Genomic DNA, 27963 nt, shown 5'->3' with positions numbered 1-27963 from the left:
TCGTCCCGCTGCCCACGGCCACCCGCCGAGCCCCGGGCCTCCAGGCTGGGCCGGGAGCCCTGTCCCGCCACGGGGGCACACGGTGCCGGCCCCGCCGCGGCCGCCCTCGCCTGAGGGACAGCTCCGCGCCCCACGGAGCCTTTCTCACGGCCTGAGGTATAAAATATGGGCGCGGGGAGCCGGGCAGGGCGGCACACAGCCCCGAGAGCCGACCGACAGGCCCACGGCCGCCGGCAGCACCCGAGCGCCGCGGGAAGCGCCGCTAGAGGCCGCCCCCCGGGACGCGGCTGCCGGGCTGGCTCAGGCGGCGGCTGGGGCTGCGGCTCCTCCTCCTCCCGCCGCCTCCCCCCGCGCTGCCGGCTTCCCAGGCTCCTCTCCGGGTAAACAGCGATGGCCGCTGAGGAAGGAGGTGACGAGCCCCATAACAACATGGGGAATCACCTACAGCTGGTGCCCGGTAATGGCCGTTGCGGGCTGGGGGCGCGGGGAGGAGGCGCCGGGCGGGAGCGCCGGGCCGGGGAGGGAGGGGGCTGGACCCCGGTGCGTGGGCGGGATCGCGGGGAGGGCGGCGGGGCGGCCTGGGGGAGCCGGGGGGAGGCGGCGTGGGCCCGAGGGGGAGCCGGCGGGGCTGCGGGGAGCCCGGGCCGCCTTGCTGGGGCTGCCGTGGGGCGGGTGGAAGGCGGTGTGGCCTCTGGGGCGGCCCCCGGGCCCCGCTGGGCGCTCATAGCCGCCCGTAACGGCCGGGTCAGTCGGCGGTGCACGGCCGGGGGGGGGGGGTGGTGTAACATGCAGTGAAGGTGCCACCAAAGGGGCCAAACGCAGATACTCCTCTTGCTAAAGCTGGGCCTGTGTAAAAGCCCAAGTCTGAGGAAAGCATTCGTTGTTTTAGAAAGCCGCCACTCCACTTGAAACCCCCTCTAGCGCCATTAATAAGCAGGGAAGCGAGAGGTGCTGTGCACAGGACGTGAGAGCGGTGCTGGGTTCCACACGCTGTCCAGACTCCTGCAGGATTTATGGTGGAGTTTTGGCTTGGCTGTCTACGCAGACCAGCGTGATTCCTCATTTGGACACCTACTATGTAATAACGTGCGTTTTTCAGGTTTAGTCTATAGTGCCTCCAAACCGACAGGAGATGGTACGGTTTTGGAAGCAGCTCATGCTGAACTGGGAGAAGCACTATTTCAGAATAAGCATGCAGAGGAGAATGTAGCAGTAAGTCCTGCCAGTAACCAGTGTAACTTCCTATAGCAGGAGGTTCTTGTGAGCATTTTATGCCTGTATATTTAAAATAATATGAAAATCCTTCCCATATATTTTAGGAAATAGAGCCTTAATATTTCCTACCCTGTTCCCTTTTTTTTTTTTTTTTTTTTTTTTTTTTTTTTTAAATGGGGTTCATGTTGCCTCATTTCTGCACAAAGGTGTTGAGAGTAGTTTTGGTAGTGTTAGTGGGCCAGCATGAGCATCCGGGAACACCTAACCTGCCGCAAAGGAGATGTGAGCCTTGTCATGCATGGTGCCTTTGGCATTTGCCTTTCCCTTGTTTCTTCGTACTGGAGGTCTCGCTAATCTTGAAATTAAAAAAATCAGCAAAAAGATGTAGTTAAGGGTGTAAAAGATGCAGTTTCTTTTGCCTTCCGTCTCCTGTTCCTGTAGTGTGATCGAGGAGGAGAGTGAAGACGGTAGTGTTTTTTAGACATTCACATGGTGCTGCTGCAGTAAAATGAGTCATCGTTCCTCGCTGCCACCACACAGCAGCTAGTGTGCGTTTTTGGCAAGAATGAGCAAAAGTTTGCAGGGCACAATTCTTTCTAATCAACTGCTGTTAATTCCTTTTCTGTTCAGAAAAACAAGTGAAACGGCCTGTCTCTAAAAGGCTATTAAAACTGCTAATGATTGATGCAACTTGATGAGAGTACATGCAAGCCAAAATATAATTTTTGATTGTCAGTTTCCCTCCCCCCCACTGCAGTGATGCCCCAGAACCAGATGAAAACTTCACACTCTCCCTCAGTCATGCTAAGCAAAATGCTGGCTGTTTTGTACATCTTAAAACATTTATGGTTAGGGTTCCTAACTGAATATAATGTAAGAGAAATTTCATCTAGAAATGGAATATTTTTAGAGTAATTAGGAAGATGATATCTTATTGCTTAAAGTTCTGTAATTAGGTAAAGACCACAGAGAGTCTGTAACCTCCTTTCTTGTCATGCTGGATCATTTCTTGTTGAGATAAGTACAATATAGGATGGATCCATTACATCAGCATGTTGTGCTATACCTCTTACAGAGAAGGTTGTGTAAACTATGTGATATTAAAAAAGAAAAAAAAAAAGGTGAAGCAGAAAGGTGACCGTTGACTAAACATTTTGTAAAGAACACATTTAACGAATGTGTCTGAAGGCCAAAAAGGAAAAGACTTACAAAAACTAGCTTACAAAGTCTTCTTCATTGTTCTTTTGTCCTCCCACTCAGAAATAGTAAGATCTCAGTGAAAGAGGGACGTGGTGCTCCCATGAAGACTCCCTTCTGCAGCATCTTTCTTTAGTAAGATTTGCCTGCAGTACCTTTCAGATAGGATAATCACTCCACCTTTTAAATTTTCGACTCTGGAGTATTTCTTAATTGCAAAGGCAGCAAACTGGATACACTATCGTAAAGATTATTTTTCAGCCTAGCTTGTAATCTGATAGCTTTCAAGATCTAAATGATGTTTTTCGGCACCATTGGGATTATCAATTACTCAGCAGCTATTGGTGTAAGAATCCTGCAGACTCATTTGCAAAGTTTATGATAACACCTATTCTAGATATATCATGGTACATAAATACTGTTTGCGTTAACAGAAATAGGATCAAGTAGTAACAGTTACAAATGTGTCACAATTATATTGCTTTTGTTTTGGTGTTTTGTATGGTAATGTGCCAAACAGTCAGTGAAACCAGCATTTCAGAGATGGGTATATTTTTTATTTATTTCAGTGTGTTTTTTAATTGATTTTAGGATATCTACACGGATAAATGTACTATTTATGCTTCCAAACTAAACCATACTGTTAATTCAACTGTCCTCTTGCCTGAAAGTAGTTTTAGGATTAACACTTGGAACTGAGAAATGGGAAGAAACTTACTAATCTTTATAAATAATATTATTAAAAAATAATACTTGAAATCCTTTGCAAAGTCATATTATTTGCTTCTGTAGTAGTTGCTTTTGCTGGGTTTGCATGTGCTGTGGTTTGTGTGTATTTGGCATGCACACAGGAGAGGCTGGCAGCAATGAAACTTTCTAAAAAACCAGCAGGAGTCTTTGCATGAATATGGGGCTTCAGATTACTTTTAACTTGCTTTATGTGTGCAGTTGTTCAGGTTTGTACTACTTCCAGCGTTGTATTCATCATCCTACAAGAAATTATCTGTCATTCTAGTGTACAGACAGAAGATGTTTAGAAATGGGATAAGAAAGTACTACTATAGTGAAAATCTGAACTGACAGACTTTGTGTGTTAATTTTCTTCCAAGAAAAGTTGTTCTTTAGTGTTCCAAAAATAAATTACCAGCTTTTGACCCTTTCTATAGAATGATGATTTTGCTGTAACAGCAAGAAAATTATTTCTCACAAATACAAAAATTGCTTCCCTGTGAAAGGTTGTAACCTGGGAATATTGAATGCATTTCTGTGGTTCTCTGATTTCTTTTCAGTATCTGAGTCTTTGCTGATTGATTTCCACACAATATTCTGTATTTTCTTATTAGCAGAGAGCGAGGAAGAGGATGACAATGAAATGGAAGTTGAAGATCAAGACAGTAAAGAAGCTGAAAAGCCAAACATCATTAATTTTGATACCAGTTTGCCCACATCACATGTGGTATGGTTTTTTATATATTGTCCATTGAATGCATCTTGAAGAGATTTTGGTTGGTTTTGTGTAATTCTATTGTAATATCCTTAAGCCAAAGAGCTAGTTTTATTTTATCTTTGTAAATGACCAAAACTACTTATACTACTGTCATTTCCTTACTTACTGTTTTCAGTATTTAGGTTCTGATATGGAAGAGTTTCATGGAAGAACGGTGCATGATGATGACAGCTGTCAGGTGATTCCAGTGTTGCCCCATGTGATGGTGATGTTGATTCCTGGACAGACGTTACCTCTTCAGCTTTTTCGCCCTCAAGAGGTTAGCATGGTGCGGAATTTAATTCAGAAAGACAGAACGTTTGCTGTTCTTGCATACAGGTAAAATAACATGAGTGGGTTTGCTGATGGTATGCAGCATGTATTTTTAGCACAGTTTTCTTCAGCTCCTAAATCAAAAGCAGATGGTTGCATCAATTCTGTGGTGAATAACATAAGTTGTGGTTTGAAATTGTTTCACAAAATTTGTCTTCTAATACGTAATGAAAAGGTTTTCATGTCATACTGGGTAGCTGCTTGACAGTATCACATTTGTATAGAGAAACAGTGTTGATCTCCTTTCCTTGTTTGAGTATCCTCTCAGTTTCAGTAACTGAATGCGCTGCCCCATCTTGCTTGAAGAATAAGCCTTGATCTGAAATGTAGAAATCTGATTCTTGTTTTGAGAACTGTTTTGTCGTAAAGGTGTATTTGTTTGTTTGTGTATAGATTAACAAGTGCAGACAAATGTTTCATAATAGAGTTCAGAGACAGGAGGTGATAGAAGAGAGGAGGATATAAAAGCTGATCTGTGCCAAAAGAAGTTGCGAGTGTTCCTCTCTCTTTCCCCCCAATTTACTATGGTTTAATTATGTAGAAGGTGGGACGTTATTTTTGTGAAAGTCAAATCTAAGGAACCTTAGTACTTTCAGTATCTGCATTTCAAAGTAACATTGGTGATCCCTGTGTTCCAAGAATTTCACCTCTAGACCCTAAAATAAAGGTCAACTGCCAAAAGCCCCCAACCAAACAAAACATTAGAAGTTGCTTTTAAATTGGAAAAATAATGATTGTGATTAGTTGAAGATATTTCACCAAGTTTACTTTTTTGATGAGACTGATCATGTACAGTCAGTGCAGGTAGACTAACTTGTGAAATCTGAATGAACAGTGCTGTTTGCAGGGTAGGTAACCTTTTTAATTCTGATACTTTCAGTAATGTACGTGAAAGGGAAGCGCATTTTGGAACAACAGCAGAAATATATGCCTACAGAGAAGAACAGGAATATGGAATTGAAACTGTCAAAGTGAAAGCAATAGGAAGACAGAGGTTCAAGGTGCTTGAAATAAGAACCCAGTCAGATGGGTAAGAAAATTATGCGTTTAATTCTACATGCTGCAAATCTTGTTTCACCAAAACATTTATATTTTACTGCAGGTGCGTCTGCCCTGTCAGTCACACAAGTGACTAATTACTATAGATACAAACTGAATGCTTAATCAGTCGCTTCTCTGGTCGTTAAGGACTTCTGACATTTCTTGTTCTAAGACTTTCATGTTTTGGTTGTTAATAACTTGCTATAAAAGTCACTAAAGAGTATCTACGTGTAGCTTGATTTGATGTGTGTGAGAAAACATCTGTCAGATGACTTTGCTTCTTAAAAGTAAGTCAGGAGAAAGATGTTGATTTGCCTGCATTGTAAGTTCTAAAGCTTTATTTCATAATATCTCACATCCCTGTTTCAAACCAGATGTGAAATGAGAGAATACAATATCAAGTGAGTGCCTTCTGTTGTCTTGTGGAAAGCCTCCCTGATAGCAACCAGATTCCATTCCTTTGAAAAACTGTAGCTTTCATTTTCTGAATGGAGACCTTTCTAGAGATAGTCTGCATTGAACCTGTTCCACTTCATAACTTTATGTGCAATTGCAGCTCTGAAAGGCTGCAGGCAAGGGTCTGACACCACAGCTAATAACAATATGCTTGTGTATTCTTGTACTTTGAGGCTTAGTAGTTAAAGATCACTCAACAGCTTGCAGAAGGATTCAGCTGTGCGATTCAGATATGGAGAGGACAGTGTGCCCAGAGGGGTGGTGGTTTTTGTGAGAAGCTTCCCATGAAAGAGGAGGACTGGAGTCTTGATAATAATAATAATGGAGAAACAAGTTGCTTCTCTTATTAATTTTTTCCTTTGTAAAACAGAAAAGCACCTTGAGATTTGTGGACAAATACCTGAATATGGAAACAGGTTCTTGATTTTCACTAACTACAATCATCCCGTTATTTTTAAGTTTCTCAAATACTAAATCTTGTTTATTTTAACCATTGTCACAGTTTAGCACATCCTTACCTTCAGCAAGTCTTACCTCTTCCTTTCTGAGTGTTCACTGGTAGAAATGTGCTGCTGCTCCTGTTACTGGTTGACAGTTCTTTTCATGCGCTTGTCAAATATGCTCAAATCGGCTTTGATAGGAGTATTCTTTTCTATATTCTAGTCCTGTTCTTTTCCCTATTCCAGTGTGATACCTGTGATATTTAGAAGCTCCTCTTCTAGCCAGTTTTATCATTTTATATAAATAATACCTTTGTCCATTTATAAAAGTGACTAAGATCCTGAGCATTTAGTTAAAGAGTATGCTGAGTCGTCTTTTTCAAGTTCTTGACATCATGCTCTGCCCCATGCATTGCATCATGGGCCTCTGTCAACTCACTGTCCAGAGGTGCAGGTTCCAGACATTGATCCTGTGAGCAGAATTGCTAGAGGCTTTCATAATCTTTTCTGCGAGGCCTGTAACATCTTAATCCAAATCTGTAAATCTAATCATCTGTATTCTGCTATTGTTCAGTATATGGCATTGCTTTAGAAGGAGGCCTAGGAACAGTCTGAGCTCAGTTATTGTCATACACTTTTATAACCTGCAGCTGAAGAAATGAAGATGATGTGCGCTACTTGCTATTTCTCACTATGTGACATTTGGTTACAAATAATGTATTCCAAATTTTACAGCTTGGAAAAACCGTTGCTTGAACACAAGATGGCAGTACTTGGGTGACTACAGTAACGACAGCATTGTTACTGAGAATTCAGTATCCAGAAACAGTTAAGATGTACAGTGATTTTTGTTGTGCTGTTGAAGCATTTTATTGTGATGATTTTATATCGACTGACTAGCAGAGATCACTTAGACACAGCATGCTCACAAGCTTAATTCATAAATGCCAATTTTTAAAATTATGAAATAAAGGAGACTGATGTTTTCTCATGGCAAGCTCTAAATTTGTTGGAATGACTTTATATAGAGTTACTCTACTTTCAAATACTGTATGTTTTGTTGGTTTGGAGAGGCATTTAAAATAACATGTAGATTTGGTGCTCAGGGACATGATGGACTTGGCAGTCCTGGATTAATAGTTGGACTTCATGATCTCAAAGGTCTTTCCTGGCCTAAAAGGTTTTATAATTAGTGAACTTGAACCTCCTGCTATTGTCAGTGCATTTTGGAGACAAGAGTCTATGTTCTTCATTTCATCCTGAGCAAATTATCCTCTCTGGGTTATGAGATGCCCTCCAGACTCCTAGGCTTATGTGCTAAGTCTTTCTGTGAATGAACCTGGTAGTATGGCAGTTTGCTGTCACTTTTGACTGTGCATCAGATGGATGTGGGAAGGGAGTTGGACAGAAGAGTGTAATGTTCCATCTGTAGAAATAAATAATTTTCATTAAGATTGTGTTCCTATTTTTCATGTATTCAAGGCAACTAACAAAAGAAACAAGCATTACCAGTCTAAAATCCTTTTTGATAAAGAGGGAAAAGTACTGAGCTTCTTAGCAAGAAGAATATTTCCATGGTTCTTGGTGTTTCTGATTACTAAGTGCTTATGACAAAACATCATTTTATAATTTATAGTGAGTTATCTGAGTGTTGCCCCTGTAAGTAAAATCGGAAATTTGTGATGACGTGCATCTCAATAGTTGAGGTTTTCTGATGCATAATACTGTTAAAATGCAAAGTCCTTCCTGCTAGGCTGTATTCTTAGTAGCCACTGTTGCTGAACTCCTTGCGGAACAGGTGACCTGGTTGATGATAGGATATTAAAAGATGATCAGAGTCTATATCCAATTTCTGCTGAATTTGAACTCTAGGTAAGGACCTAAGCTTTTGTGGTTTGAAGATAGCAAACTGCATTTCAGCTCAACTTCCTTTCAGAGGGTTTGATATGTAATAGCTGACTTTTAGTTTATACCAAAAGTAACTTGAGGAGACAATAATCTAATGTACGGTGCTGAGATGGTAGCATATTCTGCTGTGTTGCCACTGACTACCTTTCTGTCCACCACAATGCTGACAGATATCTAGTGCTCTAAAATATGAAGGCAGCCTGTTGTATCCCATGGAAAAAGTAGCTCACTGTGAAAGTGGGGGGAACAGCAAAGAAACTTTTGCCGAGAAAGTTTAAGGAGTGATCTTTGTAGGGTTCTGTATGCCAGTGCAAAAAACATTTGGAAAACAGCTAATTCTGTTTTTTAAAGGAAAAGGAAAAACGGAGATTGATTCTGTTTTCAGTTTAGGTAGACCAGAGTCCAGTCAGTACAGTGGCTTTAATAATTTAGCCAAGGACATGAGATAATCTGTGTTGTAGAACAGTATTCATTTGGTTGGCTACAGATATACTGTATGTTCCCTAAGATAATTTGATTTACATTAGTACAACTTTTAAAGTCTGATTAAATGGATTGCTGCTTAAATTCTATAGTACTACATAGTAATGAATCTGTTACACCAGCCTATGTTTTTATAAGCAGTAACGTCCGTTTTTGTGAACTCTTGTATGTGTATATGTGTATGTTTCATTTGTGGTTTTTTGCCTTTTATCAGGATCCAGCAGGCTAAAGTACAAATCCTTCCTGAGCAAGTGCTGCCTTCAACAATGTCAGCAGTGCAGCTGCAGTCTCTCAGCCGATGCCATGTATTTCCTTCTTCAAAACCCACAGCATGGCAGGACCAAGCTATACATCAATGGTGGCAGAAGTATCAAAAGGTTAGAAGCTAGTTATGAGTTTGTTGGTTAGTTGTTGGGGTTTTTTTAAATTTTTGATGGTATTTTGAAAATCAGTATAAAATTCCATCTGTTCATCTTTAGGAGAAGATGTACAGCTGGGACACCAACCTCCTGCTTTTGTCACTTATTGTGATTGTTTATAAGGCATCAAAAGTGGGGAAATGCATGTTTTGTATTATGAGTTCTCTTTGGTTTTAAATACAGTACCATTAGATTACTATTACATAATCATGTAGTATTACAATTATTATTTTTTTACATAATCTGACACCTCAGAGAGAATTCTGGTTGGTAAAGCTTGTAGATGATGAAACATTGATGGAAAAAACAGAAAGTTTATAGGATATAATTTGTAGGCAGGTCAAAGAAGCATCTTAACTTTTACTGATGTTGCTTTGGCAATAAAAAATTTGGCAATCAGTGTTGACAGTGCCAGTGCCTTTGCTTTATACTTATCATAATGGTTTGGTTTTAAAAGTGAGAAGGCTTTTGTAACTTCTTCTGTAACTGATTTGGGTAGAAGAGGTTTTTAAAGAACAGAGGTGGTTTAGAGGTGACTCCCAGATTTCAATAATGGAAAGAAGACCTGTGATATCTCAGTTGTTTCAAATCCAAATTCCATTTGCTAATTTTGCTCTAAAACCTGCGTCAGTTAAAGGATTAACTTCTGTACCTGCAGTTAGTCATTTACAGAAAATGTGGGTCTGTGGTAGAATGACAGACTCAAGTTTTTTTTAACTCAGTCAGTTGTTATGTCAACTACCCATATGATTGTTGGCTGACAACTAGGCTGTACTTCACAGTTTTGAGCATGCTTTATGTTGCACTTTCATCTTGTAAATTTTTATATAACATATATCTAAAATTCTTGCTGACTTTTATGCTTACTCATTACCTTTGTCAGATCATAATATTTCTATGCAATCAACTTATTCTGGCCAATTGCACATGTATTTTGAAGTCTGTTTTTTCATTTATTACTCTTTAACAGATTTACCTTCTGTGGTAGTACATAATGCACCTTATATTTTTCCTCTTTTTTTTTTTTTTTTTTTTTTTTTTTTTTTTTTTTAACTGGATTTAGAAACTTACCAAAATGTTGTTATGGTACTAAAAGTGAAAAGACAGGAAAGGGTCTTTGAAATCTCTTAATTTTTTTTCATGCACTCTGCATATGTTGACATAGTAGTTACTAGTGGAAGATGATGCTTTTATACCCAGAGTGGGTGAATTAGCAGTTCCATGGTTGTATCAATTTTGTTTCCTAGAGCTGTTTTTAATACGTATGCAGACTTTAGACTTCTTTAGAGAGCTTCCAGAATTTTAGTTGACTGTGATTGTTAAAACAAACTAAACAAGTAGAGGAGAAATAATCATTATCAAGATGTTGGCATTGTCATTAGGGAATTATTCTGCTTTCCTATTTCTGCTTCACTGGCACAAATTCTGTCATTGCTTGTTAACACTATTTTTGCATCATGTCACTGCAGCAGTGGCAGTGCTTGGAATCAGGAGGGAATCACTGAGATTGTAGGGCAGAATTTTCAAGAGTCCTATGTGGCTGATGCCCAGCCTGAGCTACAAACTTTTGCATGGCCCAGAAGAATAATAAGGTGTGATTTGTGCTAGGCACAGCTGTGCTGTTTAAAAGGTGCTAAAAGATGGCTTTATACAAGTGAATGTGCACTTTTAGCAGTATACAGCATTTTCCTTTAGGAGTCTGAAATAAAATTACTGTTGAAAGGATAATTTTGTTGGAATAAATGATGTTTCCCTTAATAAGCACCATGATAGTGTATTGTACTTGTATATTTATACCAGCAAAAGCGTTTCAAGTGTAAACCTCGCTCTTTCTCAGGCACAGTGCAGGCTTTTCAAAGACCAGCTATCATTAACAGGGGACAAATACACACAGGGAAGTTAATAGGACAAGAGTTAGCACTGAGGTCAGTAGGAGAGGATGTGGTGAAACAGGGCAACCTGACACTCTTGGTGGGGGGTGGGGGACAGACCGGGAGGGGGACGACACACATGACACACCAACGAAAAAAAAACCACCAAAACCTGAAATTGTGGGTTATTTATCTATTTATTTAGCGCACCATTTCAGTCAATGGCATAGAAAAGAAACTGTATCTTGAAGTCTCAGTATCAGTAGAGATCTTTAGAACTGCCTCCAACAGAGAAGCCTAGTAGCTCTCCTCATTGTCAGATGCAGGTTTGGGTTTGTTTTTTTTCTTCGGTGTTTTTGAACTCTGTTCCCCCCTCCAAAAAAAAAAACCTCCAAAAAACCTCAAACAAAAACCCTTCACATTAATAACAGACCTATTGATTCTCAGAATTATTGAACAAGTTCATCTGAGTTAACAAGCCCAGAAACAGTATGCTTCAGGGGGCGTGGAAATCCCTTTCCAAGTCTGATTCTATCAGGTGATAGCTGAAATGCAGTACACCCGCTTGTTGCAATAAGAATATTATTTTATGGATAGAGATGCAGATCCAGAGTAGGGACGTTGTCCTGTTGACCTCCATCACTCTAGTAATGTATGAGAACCGTGACTGTTTCCAGTATGACAGGCTGTACCTCTGTACGTTTGCTAATATAACAAGAAACATCAGAAAATGAAAGCTGCATTTTAAGAATGGTTTCTGCTCCATCAAGAGCTCCCCCTGTGTCAGCTGTACAGAAAATATACTTTAGCGCTAATTAGAACAGTAACTTGAGTTTTGGTGTTCCTGAATTCTTTCTTCAAAGTACCATTTATTTGCTGTGGATTTTAGTCTCTCTTGCCTGATTTTTCTCATTTGTAAAATAAGGATAGTTTCCCTCAAAGGGAAAATGAAAATTTACTTTGTATTTACAGAACAATTAAGAACTCCTCTTTTGGAAAGCAATGTGGCTGTGCAGTATACCGCTTTTTAGATTTTTGGTAACCTAAACCTATGAATTTAAATGTTCTGAAGTCACTGTAGGGAATTGGTTAACTAAGCAAATACTTTAACACTGCTGGAAATTTGGTGGTTAAGGAAAGCACTTATAATCTAGGGTTTCTTTCCTGCAGGATATGAATAAGCTACACAAGCTGAAGACTTTTTATCTGTGATGTTGGTAGCCACTTGTATTTTGTTCTTCCTAATCTGCTCAGTATTGTTGTATAGATGTTTTTGTACACAATTCAAGTGAACATGTTAGACTTCTTCACAGTGAAGTATAGTACCATAGTGTGGGCCACTGCTATTAGTAAAATTTTTGTTTTGAAGGAACACCCTTCAATAAAAAATAGTTATGAGGCCTTCAGGGGATTTTTTTTTTCTTGTTGTTGTACTCCTCCTCCACATTTGTTTTTACTCAGTGTTCCATTTGGGTCTGAATTTTTCTTTATGGGATGTTGTTAAATAGATACTGTACAATATTTTGTTCACTGTCTTCGGATAGTTATAATAAAGCTGTTTACTAGCTTTTCAGAAGGCTGGCACAAACACTGATGTTCAGTAACTGTAGAAGAATGGCTGCAGAAGCATGGCCTTAGAATCTCTGAAGATCTGCACAATCCAGGCCTGATATTAGAATAGGTCTGTAATCAGAATTGTACTGAAATTGCTGTGCTGAAGTTAACAAGAAAGGTAGCCTTGAGCTATTCTTGAATCCTGAGACCAAGTAATTATGTTGTGCCAACAGGCCGTGGCTGTAACAAGCTACAGCTGCTGGGAAAGCAGGTGCAGGGCCAAGAAAGATAGGGACCGGTATGGGAAAATAGGGAGTAACAAACTACAAGGCTGAAGCACAGCAACACCATTAGCTACATGGATAGAATGCTTATTTTAGTCATGATAATTAGGGGTGGGAGAACCACGCGCGTTTAGAGACTACTAACCAATTATATTTCTGCTTTACGAATATGCATGTGTATCCGTTCTATATAAGTAGTGTTAGAAACTAATAAAGTTGAGCAAGATGCATAACTCATATTGAGCGTCTTCTTGACTCCGGCGAGCCCTTCTTCCAACAAGTAACCATTTCTGAAAACATGATTTCCATTAAAAATAGATACTAGAATGAGAGTGGATAGCAATATGCAATTAAACATCAAGATTGCCCATGTTTTCTTAATCAGTAATTGTTCTGCTGTGAGAAAACATCCTCTGGAACGCCTAACAAGTGTGTTGGTATTTTTAGTTATGTTTTTAACAGATTAGTTTTCCACTTAAAAAATACCATCATACATCCTTTGAATTTATATGTGTCATCTTAAAATGCCTGATACGGCCCATTAATCTCCTCCTTTCATTTTAGTTACTTATGCATTTGACTACATTGATACGAATAGTTTAGTCACCTCCTAGTGATTTGCTGTGGTTGCTGAAGGATAAGGAACAGATGCACTATCTAATAGTACTTAAATCTTCTGAACTGTCTAGATTTCAAGTAGATGCTCTTTAAAAAGGCGTAATTTCTTATTACTAAACATTAACACTTTTAATGCTGAGACAGGTTTTCTGAGAAAATCCATGTTGTCTGTCTTGTACAGAAGTCTTGTCTCTCAATGCATTTTGAGAAGTGGTTTAAAAGTTTCACATTCAAGTACTAGTCCTGATGGTGATAATTTATTGTATCTCTAAATAGTCAGGTACCTCTGTTCTGTTTTATTTGTTTGAATAGAATGGCCCTAAAATCTGGTAATGTTAAAGAATACATATTTGTGGTTTTGGTTTTAGAGGAAGTTCCACTGTGCAAGTCTGACATCTTGGCCTCCCTGGCTCTACTCTCTATATGATGCTGTAAGTTCACCCTGTTATTACCAAATAATCTACAATTAGTTTTGTATGATTTAATGTATAATTATTGAATAATGTAAAAGATTTTAATTTTGTTGGCTCATAAGTTACACTTCAAAGAAGTGTGTAGTTTTCAGTTTACTGGGAGAAGAGCACGAGGGACTTTCCCCTCTGGTCATTCCCTCGTTCCAGAGCATGTGTCTGTGGTGGATAACAGAGGTTTGGGTTCCAGCTGTTTTGTCTCAGAGCAAAAACTCAATCCTCTGTCCCACATGCTCCAGGTGAGTGTTTTAACCACAAGGGTGCTGGGTAGTCTCCATCTTTCTTGTTGGAGTTGCTTTACTCTATAAAGAAATACATACTTCTTGAATACATATATATATTAGTACATAAAGTAATGGGTGTAAGAGAGGCAAAGCAGGGAGGAGGCTAGCCCTCTTCGTGTTTGTACAGTTCTAGAATTTGAATGGTTGCATCCTTATCTCAGATGAGAGTTATAACCACCATAGGCCATTGGTTTATTTTGGCCTGTTTCCCATCCTATCTTACTCTTAATTTAAAATATGTAGATACAAAATGAGTCTGTAATTACTTTAAGTCTTAAAAGCTAATGTCCACTTAGGGAAAATAGCTTACTCTACATTTTGCTTCCTTTTTTTTTTTTTTTCCTAAGAAAACAGAAATACCAATGTATTTAAATTAGGCTTTTCTTCCAACAAAAGGAAACCTTGATGGAAAGAGTCAAGAGGCAGCTACATGAATGGGATGAAAATCTTAAAGATGAATCTCTTCCAACAAATCCAATAGGTATGATGTTGAGCTTATGAACTCAAATTTGGTTTGGGGGTGGTTTATTAAGTTCCTAAGAAAACAAAGCTTAGATTATCTTTTTATTGGCAATCCATCCCTCATCTCCAGTTTCCAGTAAATTTTGATGGTTGACTTTGGCAAAAGGATGATAGAGCTTTTAAAGACATGAACATCCTCCAACTCTGCCAAAACATGTTCAGCAAAAGAACTATTGTGCTCCATAGTGGGAGGAATGTGATATGTTTCATAAGAAAACAAGAGCCAAAAGTGTACTAGATTTTTTAAATAATTACTGCATAAGTCTAAATGTTAGTATGTATAATCTCTTTGTTCTTATTGCTTCTTACCCAGCATGAGGGAATATAGCACCAGTAACTAGTCACGGAAAAGTTGGGATGAGATTTCATGCCTTAGCTGGTATTGGGGTTATGCCCCAGTGAACAAGCCTCATCTCTCTGCAGGTCTCTAGGATCTAATAAGAGGGATTTTCAGTTGAAGCCTTTCAAATGGGGAAAAACATTTTTTCCTGTGTAGTCTCTCAGATGCCTGATAAGGGGAAAGTTTAAACTTCAGCCTTGAGTTAAAGTCAGTTAAGCACCACATGCAGGCCTGGGCTCAATAGTTTTGATGTACTTGGAGCTCTCATTTCTGATTTGCTTAAAGTAGTGGTTGAAAGTACTTCTTCTCTGTTTTGCCTAGAGTGCTGCTTAGAGGACCATATATGGAAAGCATATGAAATAATCAGAAAACAAAAAAATGCAGTATTTTTTTGGCACATCTTTTCTCACGATTCACAGCATATTGATACTTTGCTGACTTTAATTTTCAGCTTTTGAATTCTTTTACAGGCTGTAAGAATGGGATGATTTCCAGCTTAGCCAGGCTTTTGTTAGCTAAATTAAAGAAGCTAAATTAAATTTTTGTTAGCTAAATTGAAGACTGTAGTAAAGTCCACTACCTTTTGTGTTTGTGCCTTTTGATACCAGATAGAAGTTGCTGCCTGAGAATTTACTATCATATTAAAACTTCTTTTTTTAAAAAAAGCCACAAGGTCTGTCTTCTTGACTGAATGTTTTTTGGACCTAAATTTGTTCTGCTTTCAAATGTGGGAAAAAAAACTCCAGAAGGGATTTGTATATAGGGTATGTCTTTCTCCTTCTCACAGTATGCTAGTGAAGAATACTTTCTTAGTACTAACATGAGTGATATAACTGGGGTGTAATTTATGGTGGAGGTGTATGTTTGGGGGGGTTTTCTTGAATTGTCCCTTCTCCAATAGAAACATGTCTTTATTTTTTTTTTTTGGGGGGGGGGGCGGGGAAGAGGAAGTGCAAGCATAAAGATAACCACTTAAGCATTGGTGGTTGGAAAACTCAGTAATTCACAGTCAAAGTGGAAGTCTGTATCAGGCAGTGTTCTCTGGGGGTCTGTTCTGGGTTTAGAATACATTACTTTACCAGCATTGTTCAGTCTCCATCGCTGGTGATCTTCAGTGTGGATTAGACAGCTATCGTAGAGGTTTAACGTGAGCATGATCCAGCCTTAGGGCAGAAGGATGTACTGAGATGCCCTCTAAAAGCCTATTATAAACCAAAGTTTTAGCATTCTATCTGTAACTGAGTAGAGGTAGTAGTTTCTGTTTCTCTCTGAAATTCTAACAGGCCTGCTACTTTCTGTTTTCTAGATTTTTCTTACAGAGTTGCTGCTTGCCTGCCAATTGATGATGCATTACGTATACAGTTGCTTAAAATAGGTAGTGCTGTTCAGCGACTCCGATGTGAATTAGATATTATGAACAAAGTGAGTATTGTTTTCTTTACTTGTCATTAACTTGTTCTCACAAAAAAAGAGTGACTGTTAAAATCTACTGGAAAAAAAGTGTATAACATTTCCAAGCAATACTTCTAGAGAGTGAATCTGTGTGTTCTTTTATTTCTTCCTTCCCCTTTAAAACTTTGCTCAAGAAAGAAAATACTCTCTCAAAACTAGACTTTATATTTGGCAGCAAGCAAGAAACATACAATAATGCTTGCTTTTGTTAGAAATCATATTTCAGCACCTCACAGTACTTTTTCAGCCAAGAGGTGGTGCTAGAAGTCCAGTGTTGCTCCTAACTATCTTACGAACATTGTAACCCCTTATTGATAGTATGAGACACCACAATCAAGTAGCATTGTGCCATGAAAAAATGTGGATTTTGTAACAAAAGATAAATCTTTGTAGTATTGAGCTAATGAGTATAAATAAATCTAAGTATTGGAGTGAAAGGATTTTTGCAAAAGGCATGTATTGACTTGTTAGGCAGTACCTTTTTAAGACATTCTAAAACTTGTCTTCTCTTTCCTTCTTTCCATTGTTATGGCCATGTATGCTCTAAATGTAGAATGTTACCTTTTTTTTTTTACATAGTACATTTCTTTATAATAATAAATACTTTCTTAATAATAGTATCTACTATAAGTAAATTATATATCATAACAGATAATGCAACTAAATGTCAGTCAACTTCATGTTCAATCTAACTGTTTTAGGAACAGTGTTGTCAACAGCGTCTCCAACAGCAGTTCAGCTTGCTATTCTCTTTCCAAGGAGAAAATGCTGAAAAGAGCTATTGGTATAAACACAAGTTTTAACTGTAAACTTCTTTGTGTTGGATAGTGGTAACTGGAATATTTACTGTTCAGCTATTGACTGGAGAGACACATTAATATTTTGTTAGTACACGCATATCGCAAAGAATACCTATGTACATCCTGATAAATGCTCGACTTGCTGGTTGTAAGCTTGCTGGGGATACCAAAGTACTGTTTCAAATATTAGTGTAGCGTAACTGCAGTCACTGTTGTGTTTGTCTGCTGGATATAGTGGGAACTTTAGCTGTTTGCCTAAAGAGTGCTGCTGGTTCCTGGGGGAAGGAGAGCCAGAGTATCATTTTAATATTGTTTCTCTTCCCAAAGTTCATGCATCAAAACTTTGAAAGGGAATATACGGAGAAAAGGAGACAGGAAACATCTCTCCCAAATTCTGGGAGAAAAATGGACATGATTTTTTGTGAGGCTCTGTATTCAGCTTAAACTTCATTTGTCTTTCCTGAGTCAGAAACTCTGAAAATATTATGCTGTTCAGATACTACTAAGAACTGATAATGTTCAGTATATTGTATATTCTATATAAATCCATAAGTAACATGAGGACTTAAGTTACTCTCATAAAATATAAGATAAAGTTGATTTTTAGCCTAGGTGTTTTCTTCATCAACATGTGACATTTTGTTCTGTAAATGTGTTTAACTGTTCTTTATTAGTGTGAGAATGGTGTGTTACGGTTTTTTAGCAACACTTATTTGGTCATTTCTAGTCTTATTAAGCCAGGGTTCTTTAAGAAGGGGTGCTCTGGCAGCATAGCATACATTTTGATGTACTTGAGAAGGATGGACTTAACAAGTTTCATTGTTCAGAATGTAATTTACGGGAATATAACTGATTGTAAGACCTGATCCATTTTCTTTTGTATTTGACATCAGTGAATTGTATTGCACTTTCAATAGCCTTTCCTTCTATGAAAGGCAGTTAACTGTTTCTGCGCTAATTTTTAAAGGAATGTACATCACACACAGGTATAACACTTCTGTGAATTCTGCTTGAGCATGCCAATTGTAATAATTAGATTGGTTTGGAAACGGAGGGATGGAATTAAGTAGCTGTCTAAACTGGAGTCTGAGAGGGATATATGAGCATTAGATTACAATCTGTAATTTAAAAGAGTGAGAGATAGTAGGCATTAAAGGTTCTTGGTAGGAGAGGAAGGCCAGGTGAGCTTTGAGAAGGGAAGTGGACTGGTGTATGATAAATAGTATCTGTATAGTGGAGCCATTTTCTTCCCTCAATCTCCAAGATTAAGTAAGACAGGGTGTTGAAAGTGTAGGGCAGAACCAGTGTCACCTGCAAGAAGGATGCTGGAGGGTGGTAAAATGCAGCAATGAGCCCAGAGCATTCTGAGTGAGGAAAGAGTAAGAGAGTAAAGACTGGCGTAAGCCTGTGTAGTACCACATGAGTGCAGGAGTCGGAGGTCGGGGAGAATCGGAAGCACAGGCTGTGATCTGTGGCAAGTTCTGAAAGGATATACGTTCGCACAGGGACTTGTCCAGGTGAAGATCCTAGGCTCCGCGTTTGGTTCCAAAATATAGTAGATCATTTTTGGGGAGTAGTTTCACATGCCTTAACCTTAAAAAGAGGTAGAAGTGATGCACCTCCTGAAAATTAATGGTAGTGTTCTACTAAACTGAATTAAATGCTTATTTTCTGGGCAATGTCAGTGATGAATTGTTTCATTCTACTTTGTAGAAATTGTAGATGATAGATTAATCTGTTATAATCTTTAAGTGAAAGTTCAATATGTCTTACATATTTTTCATGAGGAAATTAAAACCATCGATCTACACTACTCTCAAATTTTAGAAAGACTTAATGATTGCATTTGTACTCATCTACTTTTCCTGTGTTGTATTTTAGAAGAGCAAAGGTTTTGCTTCTAAATTAGCTTTTGGCGATCTTAGAAGGTTGACTCATTTATTATTATCTGGTGTAGTCAGATCCTTTTTTGTATGTGGATTTTTGGGGCAGGGGAGGGAAGTTTATAAAAATCGGTTTGTCTTTCAGATAACAATTAATGTTTACCACGAGTAAGTAAAATGCCTAGAAAAAAATGCATCCTTTGAAAGGGAAAGCATAAGTGACTGCTGCCCAGATAAACAAAGAAATTGGTACAAATTCTGTTCTGAGGGAAGGGGAGAGGCATTTTTATTATTTGCCACTGTGCTAACAAGCATCTGGAAACGAATGAAATTACCCTCTTTGTTCTTCTTTTCAAGTGTACATCTCTTTGTTGTAAGCAATGCCAAGATACAGAAATAACTACCAAGAATGAAATATTCAGGTGAGTTTATTGCTCTACATCTTCGGGAGGTTCTTGATCAGAAACATTGGCACAGCAAAACAGATTAAGCTAGGTTATGTCTTACAACTACTGTGTTTTCCACATCTCTAATAAAATTTAAGTAAATACTTATAGGGATTTTCCTTTATAAAACAAAGCAGGTTACTTGAGCTTTTTTAATAAGAAGTTGGTAAGTCTGAACATCATCGTGTATATTGTAACAGGAGTTAGTGTGAAAAGCCATGTTATGCCACCTAGTCCAGCACCTTGCCACTATGCACTCAGCGGTAAGTTTTGAAATATAAATTCGTTACGTTGGACAAAAAAATATCTGTTATTTCTGAATGAAGTTCATGAATTCCCCAGTTTTATTTCTCAGCACTTCATCCTGACTTCTGTGTGTCCACAAGCTTCAACAGCAGATTAAAATGCATGAATTGGGTGGTATAGATAAGCTCCCAGGATGTTGTCATGTAAGGAAATTGCCTATTTATGTCATTAAGCATTATGAGACCTTTTTTATTTTAACAGTATATGGTTATTCCTAGTAACTGTACTAGGCAGTATGTTCCCATTATGTCTTTGACCTATACAATATCTTCCATGTTCAATGATGATAAGACTATACATTTTCCAAATAATATTTGCTTCTGGTTGTCTTGTCACTATTTTAATGTTGAATAACTAATATCTGTCCATCATCTGTGATAATGTGAAGGTTAAAAAATTAACAAAGCAAGACTCCCCACAGTTTTCCTTTATCAGTGTGCTAAGAAGCTGATGTGGTAATTAAAAGCTATTTCTTATCTTCTAATCAAATAATAGATTCCAGAAACCATGATTCCTGCTGTGTCAATATGATGTACTTTAACAGAAGAATGAGAAGTTAGTGTAATGAATGAACATTTTTGCTTACTTTTAAAGTTAGATTTTAAAGTAGCAATATAGGTGTCACTTGGTTTTGTTGGAAAATGCTATTCAAAAGCAGCGAGTAAAATAAATTATGAGTCTATCATGTACTTTTTATACTGAGCTGTAGGTTTTTGAGGGAAAGATTATTGACTGCTTTAAATGAGGTAGATTCCATAGCATCCTGTCAGCTGTCCCCTAAGTAACTTGTCCCTTTTAACAAACAGCTGGGTGAAGTTCATCTGAACACAGGAATATTTTAATCCTTACTTGTGATAATATCTTCTTAAAAACCTTTTCTGAAACAGGGTTTTAGCAAATAGGTAACAGGAATAATTTATGTCAGTGACAAATGTGTGGGATTTATAACACTGGACACGTAAATTTCTGCACTTATAAGAAAATTTGACCAATGATACTTTACGTTAGTAACTTTTTTTCCCCCCAGTTTTTAATAATGTCATTAAAAATACTTTTTCCTACAGCGTGAAGTAGTTCTGCTGCTGCAGAAGATAGTTTTAAGCATGGTTGGCAGTTTTTCCTCCATTTACATTTGACAGCCTTTATTTTTCGTTTCTTCCTTGAACTCTGACAAAATTATTAATTATCTGTTATAGTTTATCCTTATGTGGACCCATGGCAGCATATGTGAATCCTCATGGGTACATCCATGAAACCCTTACTGTATATAAAGCCTGCAACTTGAATCTCAGTGGACGACCATCGACAGAGCACAGCTGGTTTCCTGGGTAAAAACATTTTAAAGAAACTCTATTAGTAAATGACAGAAATTTGGTTGTAAGTGTATTCCTGTGATGGTGAAATATTAAACATGCCATTTTTGAAAAATATGTCATCATTTTACTCATATGAAAAATAGGAAAGTAGATACAGACTTTTTCAAATAGGGAAAAAAATGGAAAATTCTGATAGAATGTTTTCAGAATTTTGCTTTAACTTATTTAAAAGTATGGGAGTCTTAGGATTTTAAAACATAGTCTAGCATCGGACAGTTACAGACAGGATACTGATTGTCTGGGACTTCCTTTGTGTATAGTTTTGATTAAGCTGCAACTAAAATTTTAATTGTTGTTTCCATGCAGTTTTCTTTGATCATTAAGTAAGTAAAATACAAGTGAAAACCAGAATATATAAATGCAGTTATTCTACTGAAATACTTTTTAGATCTAAAAACTGGATAAATATTACAAATAAAATAATCAGATTGATACAAATGTTAGTAATTTTTAGATTCACGTATTTGTATTAATCTGATTTCTTTCTTTTTTTTTTTATTTAGTCTGGCTCTCTGAAACAGTAGCAGAATTAACTGTCAAGATGTAAAAGTTTGCCTAATAATGACAGGTCTTGCATCAGAATGTCACCCCTCTCCAGTAGCTTAAATTTAATTTTTGTGGCTAGATAGGCATTCATTCTTCAGGCACTCACTCAAAAGTTTGAATATTTAACTCTTAAAAAGACCTGAAATGTCAAACTAGACTTGAACTTTAGTTTCATAAAAATATTCTTTAAACATATTTTCACCAAATCGTTCTTCTGTGTGGTCCTTTTTGTGCCAGAGAGTCAAAAATCAGTCTTCTGTCCCTTTTAAACCAGCATAAAATAATACGTTGCTGTATCTGTAGCCAGTCCGTCGTTCTTGACTAACACATGTATACAGTTACTCTTCCATTTTCTCATGTTGATCTTGGTGGGTCTTTCCTGGATTATCACACAGCACTGAGTAATGACTTGGAGGGTGTATGGCATATCTGTCACAAGACCTGCGTGCCTAGACTCCCTGAAGAAAACTTGTGGCTTATAATATCTGGAGTTCATTTTTTTTCTTCCTTATGTGTTTTCTCAGCTCTTGTCTTCTATAAGGGTTTTGAAATACTCATGTTCTGCCTTTCAGAACTGTTAAAGGAAAGCTCTGTTGCTTTGGAAAGTGCAGTTCCCTGTTAATCTAGGAGCAGTGCAAAAATCACTTTTTATTTCCATTGAGTAACTTACTTTCTCAGAATCATTTTCTGACTCTTCAAGGCAAACAGCATTTCATCATACCGTTGAAATGTTGTGCTAATAAAATACAAAATGCTTTAGTTGCCTTCTCTGTTTAGAGGCTGATCTTTATTTTCTTTTTTTTTTTCCTTTTTTTTTAAGATCCTCCCAGGTTTTTAGATGGGAGCACCTTGATTACCAAAGATTCTTTGAAAATGTAGCTTGAAACTAGTATTACCTTTTACCTGATGAGTGAGCTGTGTTCCAGCAGTTTTGAAGTGTCCTTTTCTTACATGTTGGCATCAGTTTGTTTTTTTGGCTTTTTTTGTTGTTTTTTTGGTAGGTATGCCTGGACTATAGCCCAGTGCAGAATCTGTGGGAACCATATGGGATGGAAGTTCACAGCTACCAAAAAGGATATGTCACCTCAGAAATTCTGGGGGTTGACACGATCTGCTCTCCTGCCTCGGATCCCAGAAACAGAGGACTCAGGCCATGATAGATCGCCGTTACTCTGCCTGTAATCTGGTAACCTGCTTTGGAGATGAACAGGCAGTAGTCTCTCTCTTAAATGCATCTGCTCGGTTCTGCTTCTGATGCTTACTTCAACTTAAAAAAACCAAGAACCCACACCCACACACAAAAAACCAACCAAACAGGCAGGCTTGCTACAGTTGGGTTTGGTGTGCATCCGCATTGCTGTGGTTTCAGCCGCAGTGAAAACTGAAGGTGGAATCTTTAGTATGACAGCTGAGGAGAGGAGGTGGCATGACGCACCAAGGAATCTTATCTGATCCATCTGGACAGAATGGACACTGAACATTCTCTTTCCTTGTGTAATTTCAGAAAATGTTTACTGCTATCAGCTTGCAGTGAAAGAAGGTGGGGGGAAAGTAAAATGACATATAAACAGAGTAATTTATGCAATATATGTATGATGGTAGATACCAGTTACTTGCTGCGGAGTATTTTCCATAGTATACTTAAATGTGTTTTCACTGAGAATCCCTGTTTCTAACTGTGTGGAGTACTTCAGATTTTATGCTTGTGCTGTTTCTCAGATATTCACTGAAAAACCATCGAAGAGAGTGCCAGCCTGAAGTATCGCTGACTGACACTGTGTTGGTAATGTCAGTGGCAGTGCCGTAACTGGCAAAAGCCAGAGTTCCTGCAGCTGGAACAATTCCATCACAGGATGTCCTTTGGAAGGAACCTGTGTGAGGTATTGGTCCTTACACGTCTGAGCTATTTAGTCTCTTAAAATTTACACTATTTATACAACATATGCAGGTCAGTCCCAGACCATAAAGAAGTACTTTGGCATTTACTGTTGAATGTGCTTGCATTTACCTTTCAGGTTTATTTCTGTGAAGATTAGGTGATCAGCATACATGTCCAAGGTTCTGTGAAGTGCCCTCTAAAATACTTAACTATAGCAACTTTTCAGTAGTGTTTATTTTCACAAGGGGGAGGTAATATCTCTTAATATTTTTTTTCTTTTACATTTTCATATCATAATTAAATTTCACATTATCACCCTTACAGAGAGCAAGATTTTTGAAATAAAACAGAAATAAAAGGCAGTGCTTTTTTTCTTGCCCCCTTTTTTTTTTTTTTTTTTTTTTTTACTGAAATGCTGTCTGTGCTACAGAAATTGGGTGCCAAAATGGGGCAGCTTTTGTGACTGATTTATTGGGTGGTTTTTTTACCTCAGAATGCACTTTGGTGATGGAAACTGAAGATTTCTTCAGTATGTTTGTATATGTACGCACGTTTTCTTTTGAAGCTTTATCATTCACTCTTTATTTCTTCACAGTAAATCTTTGAGAACTTGTATTGTTATAATGGCACAAAACTACTTAAGATGCCAGCCACCGCTTGCTCATTCTTAATCGTGGCCCTACACCAGACATGCGTAGCACGGCCAGGTTACTCGGTGAAAGGCCAAGTCAGACCTGCGAGACAAGCCGCTGATGTAAATATGGCCCCGGCTACAGTGCAGCTGAAGAAGTACCCTGATGCAAAAAGATGCTAGGTGCTGAAAGGCTGTTGGAGTAGTTTATCATGCTAGGTATGTAGAAACTAATGATTGTGTAACTCAGGTTTAGTTCTTTGAAGCCTTCTACCTCTGTGCTTCTGTGATAACTTTTGTTCTCTCCGTAGGCATCTTTAACAGTGCATTTAATTTTGTGTGCAGTGCTCTGACTTGCCAGTGAACTGTGAGAAGCAATACTTCTTTGAATACAATTCTGAACAAATAGAGGGTGAATGATGGCTCATTTTCTTCGAGAAAACATTCTGTATTTTGATTGTTTCTATCTATAATAAGCTCTCAAAAGGCTGAAGTGATAAGCACTAGTGTGAGAGTGAGACTGTGAAACCTTTGTGCTTTGATAACCGCTGAAATCATACTTGGCTTTCCCCACACACCCCGCACATGCACACACACGGAGGTGCACACCACAGGCATGTGTGCACACAGACACACACATATCTTAGTTGTAGACCTGGTTTATTTTTCCTTTCGAAGATCCCTAGTATCTGTTGTTCCCTTTACCCTCAACAAGGCTTGGTGGTGGCAGGAGCTCTGAGGGTGCTTTAAAGTCCCTTCTGATGCCATTCCATTTAAGTATTTTCTGAGGGTAGAGTGAGTGAGGTTTTCCAAATTATGTTCTCAGCTGTCGACGAACTTCATAAGGTATTTGGGGTTTTAGCCAAGTCTTTTGGATTGCCTCAACTAAAAATAGCATTACGTTGGCAATGTTTGAATACAAAATAGGCATAATTTTTTGTATTGTGTATATATAGTCAAATGTAAACTAATATAATGAAGTGAGGTAAGTCAAGAGTAAATTTAACACTAATTTAATTTTATTGTTAATGCTGCTGTTCCATCTGCCTAACCTTCTGTGTAATGTTTGCCGTTTCAAAGTCCATGACACTTTCCAGGCTGAAAACAAGCATGGTTCAGGTTGCTGTGAAGATGATGAGTCTTGCCATGGGGAAGCTGGCTGTTACAGTGCTACACATGTAAGAATGCTCAAAACGTACAGTATGTGACTTACAGGGTGGATGTGGAGTTGGGGATGGTTCTATACATTGGTTGTGTCTTTTCTCCTTTTTGGAGAGAAAACTTCTAGAAGGGGATTGTGGAAAATTATTACTGGCAAATATGGACATCGTATGCTTTTGAGAGCTAATACAAAGGAAATCACATTTAATGATAATTTACTACATTCATTGATGGGCGTGTACCTTCATGCATTATTTAATCCAACTGACTGGCTGGTTGCTGCCAAAAGGGATCATTTTTCTCTTCTCCCCCACCGTAATGTCCGTCCTGATGTGAGCTCTAGGATTCGGCAGTCACAGGATTGGTGTCCTGGCTGTGCAGCCACGTCCGTGTCTGCTCTGACGGAGGGAGGAGGGATGAGCAGGTGTCATGTAGGGACAAGAGGGGGACAGCCCTGTGCAGCAGCAGGTCTCAGCTGGACTGCAGTACATGTAGCATAGAATAGCTTATTTTCAGGCCATCATTAAAATAGCATAAAGATGTCACACAATCAGAGCCTGTAATATTGCAAGTTTTCATATATTTTAGTTTTGATGAATGGGTAGAATCACACACCACACGTGTACACCGGGTCTAAAACACATTCAGATACTTTGCCATTTGTTTTTTAATAATGCCATTTTTGTATGTGCGCAATTAATTTTGTTCCTCTCATTGGTTTTTCACCTTTAATTGCTTTGTAAAAGCTGCGGAAAGGGTAGCAAGTTCTGCGCTTTAACTTTCCTCTGTCTGCCTTTTGAGACAACTTTTCAGGAAAACCTTGTTGCTTGCAAACATTTGCAAAGAATAAAATGCAATTTGTTTCAAAACTGATTTTTTTTTTTCCCTCTGATTGTTGGGAAGAATGAAAATGCTGGGGGTTACACTGTGTTTTAAACTGGTTAGCTTCAAAAAGCACTGTGTAAGGTGAAAGTTCTGGCTTCAGAGAATGTGCTGGCTCGAGTGGCAAAGGACAGAGAAGGTAAGAAACAACATGGAGACAGTGTAAGTTGTTATCCTGATGAATAACCAAACTGAAACATTAAATCCTTCATCTCAAGCTCTCTTCTCACTTATCTGTGCACTTACTTGCTTTAATCCACCTGAGTAATTCTTAGCTTCAGTCCCAAATCCTTCTGTATTAACTTGCCAACATCTAAGATTTATTATTATAAATTATATATTTTTTCTTCATGTGTGTGTGTATAGATATATATATATATGTGGATTTGTATGTGTGTATAGGTGATCTGTCTCTCTCTGGCTCTAAACATTATTTTTAAGTACATAGTGCATGATAATAAATATACATCATAAAAAATATATACTAATAGTATATAACTAAAAATATATTTTTAAAATATATATATATAAAAATCTATGGTAACTAAACTTTTTATGTGTGTGTGTATATATATTGAATACCCATTATAATAAATATGTAATATATAAACCAGTATATATACATATACATATTTTGATATGACGACATATTATGTTATCTATTTATATGTAACATATACACATGTACATTATCCATTATATATTTATTTTTATATATATATATATATCTCGCATAGGATAGGGAAGTAGATTAATTTAGTGTGTGTGTAACAAATAACTGCAAGTCCCAGCAGAGGCCCATCCGGGGCAAGGAGGGCTGCTCAGGTGCTGCCCTCCACAGTGCGTCCTCCCTCCGCGGTGCCTAGGAGCACGCGTGGTGGTTGTTTTTCCTCTTCTTGTCTTTGCTTCAGGCCCAAGGTTTATGGGCTCTGCAGGGAGAATTAGCCATGCCCTTTCCCTTTCAAATGCATCCAAGCCAATCTGGCCTTTTAATCATTTTTACAGATCATTACATCTTGCGAGAATGGTTAAAAACCTTCATTAATCCTCAGAAGCCATCTGCAAGGAAAAGCAGTTTATATTATTTACCATTTTGCCCTTCACAGGCAGTTCCCTCCCAGGGCAGCAATGAGCACAGCAGGCGAGGGGAGCAGGCTGAGTGTGCAGGGGCTCTGGGCACCCGGGGAGGCTTTGCTCTGCATCCCCATCCTGCTGTGCCAGGCTCCGGTTTGGCTGAAAATTGGCTTCCCCCACAGGAACACAAGTTTGTGGCGTCATTATTCTTTGCAGACTTTCAGGATACACCCCCCAAGGGCAGGAGGGCGACTGGGCAGTGTTAGTCTTTTAACACTTTTCCAACAAACCCACAGTGATGGACTTCACATCAACACTGGCAGCCAGTTTCAGAAAGGGCTGTCACACTGGGGAGCCAGGATCAGCTACCAACCAGCAATGACACATGGGTGTTTCTGATGTGTAACTTAATTAAAACATTGTGAATATCATTTAATTAATCTGTTGAAGAAAGTACTGTACTTGACCATGTATGTATCAAACTGCTTCATCTCTTATCTCCCAATTTATTTAAATAGTTCATACTCTATAAAAAAGTGTTTATTCAAAACACATCATTTTTCCAGAACTCATGCTGGTACTGCTTGCTTAAACCATGCTATTATT

At 38.3% G+C, this 27963-nt stretch overlaps 1 protein-coding gene across 3 annotated transcripts; it reads left to right on the top strand.

Annotated features, from left to right (window-relative positions):
• Positions 1-43: 43 nt before the first annotated feature.
• CRBN (cereblon) lies at positions 44-26274 on the top strand. 3 transcript variants are annotated; one of them, XM_055710007.1, is made up of 11 exons: positions 49-457; positions 3759-3868; positions 4035-4237; positions 5112-5261; positions 8774-8936; positions 13674-13736; positions 14456-14540; positions 16228-16343; positions 19414-19478; positions 21005-21136; positions 22732-26274. In XM_055710007.1, the coding sequence occupies exons 1-11, from the start codon at positions 391-393 to the stop codon at positions 22910-22912; spliced, it is 1335 nt and encodes a 444-aa protein (XP_055565982.1). In that variant the 5' UTR covers positions 49-390; the 3' UTR covers positions 22913-26274. The 3 variants fall into 3 exon arrangements, with proteins under 3 accessions (XP_055565983.1, XP_055565982.1, XP_055565981.1); XM_055710006.1 differs by having other exon boundaries at positions 50-457; positions 3756-3868; XM_055710008.1 differs by lacking the exon at positions 5112-5261 and having other exon boundaries at positions 44-457; positions 3756-3868.
• The last annotated feature ends 1689 nt before the right edge of the window (positions 26275-27963 follow it).

The sequence above is a fragment of the Falco cherrug genome, chromosome 4 (assembly GCF_023634085.1).
Source record: "Falco cherrug isolate bFalChe1 chromosome 4, bFalChe1.pri, whole genome shotgun sequence".
Classification (NCBI taxonomy): domain Eukaryota; kingdom Metazoa; phylum Chordata; class Aves; order Falconiformes; family Falconidae; genus Falco; species Falco cherrug.
This window is presented reverse-complemented; position numbering and strand designations above follow the sequence as displayed.

Bases quoted from the DNA above. Each gene is read 5' to 3' on its own strand.
- CRBN (XM_055710006.1), top strand. From the start codon at position 391: ATGGCCGCTGAGGAAGGAGGTGACGAGCCCCATAACAACATGGGGAAT. The intron at 19,479-21,004 runs GTGAGTTTATTG...TATCTGTTATAG, and splicing joins ACCAAGAATGAAATATTCAG to TTTATCCTTATGTGGACCCA. The intron at 21,137-22,731 runs GTAAAAACATTT...TTTTTTTGGTAG, and splicing joins GAGCACAGCTGGTTTCCTGG to GTATGCCTGGACTATAGCCC.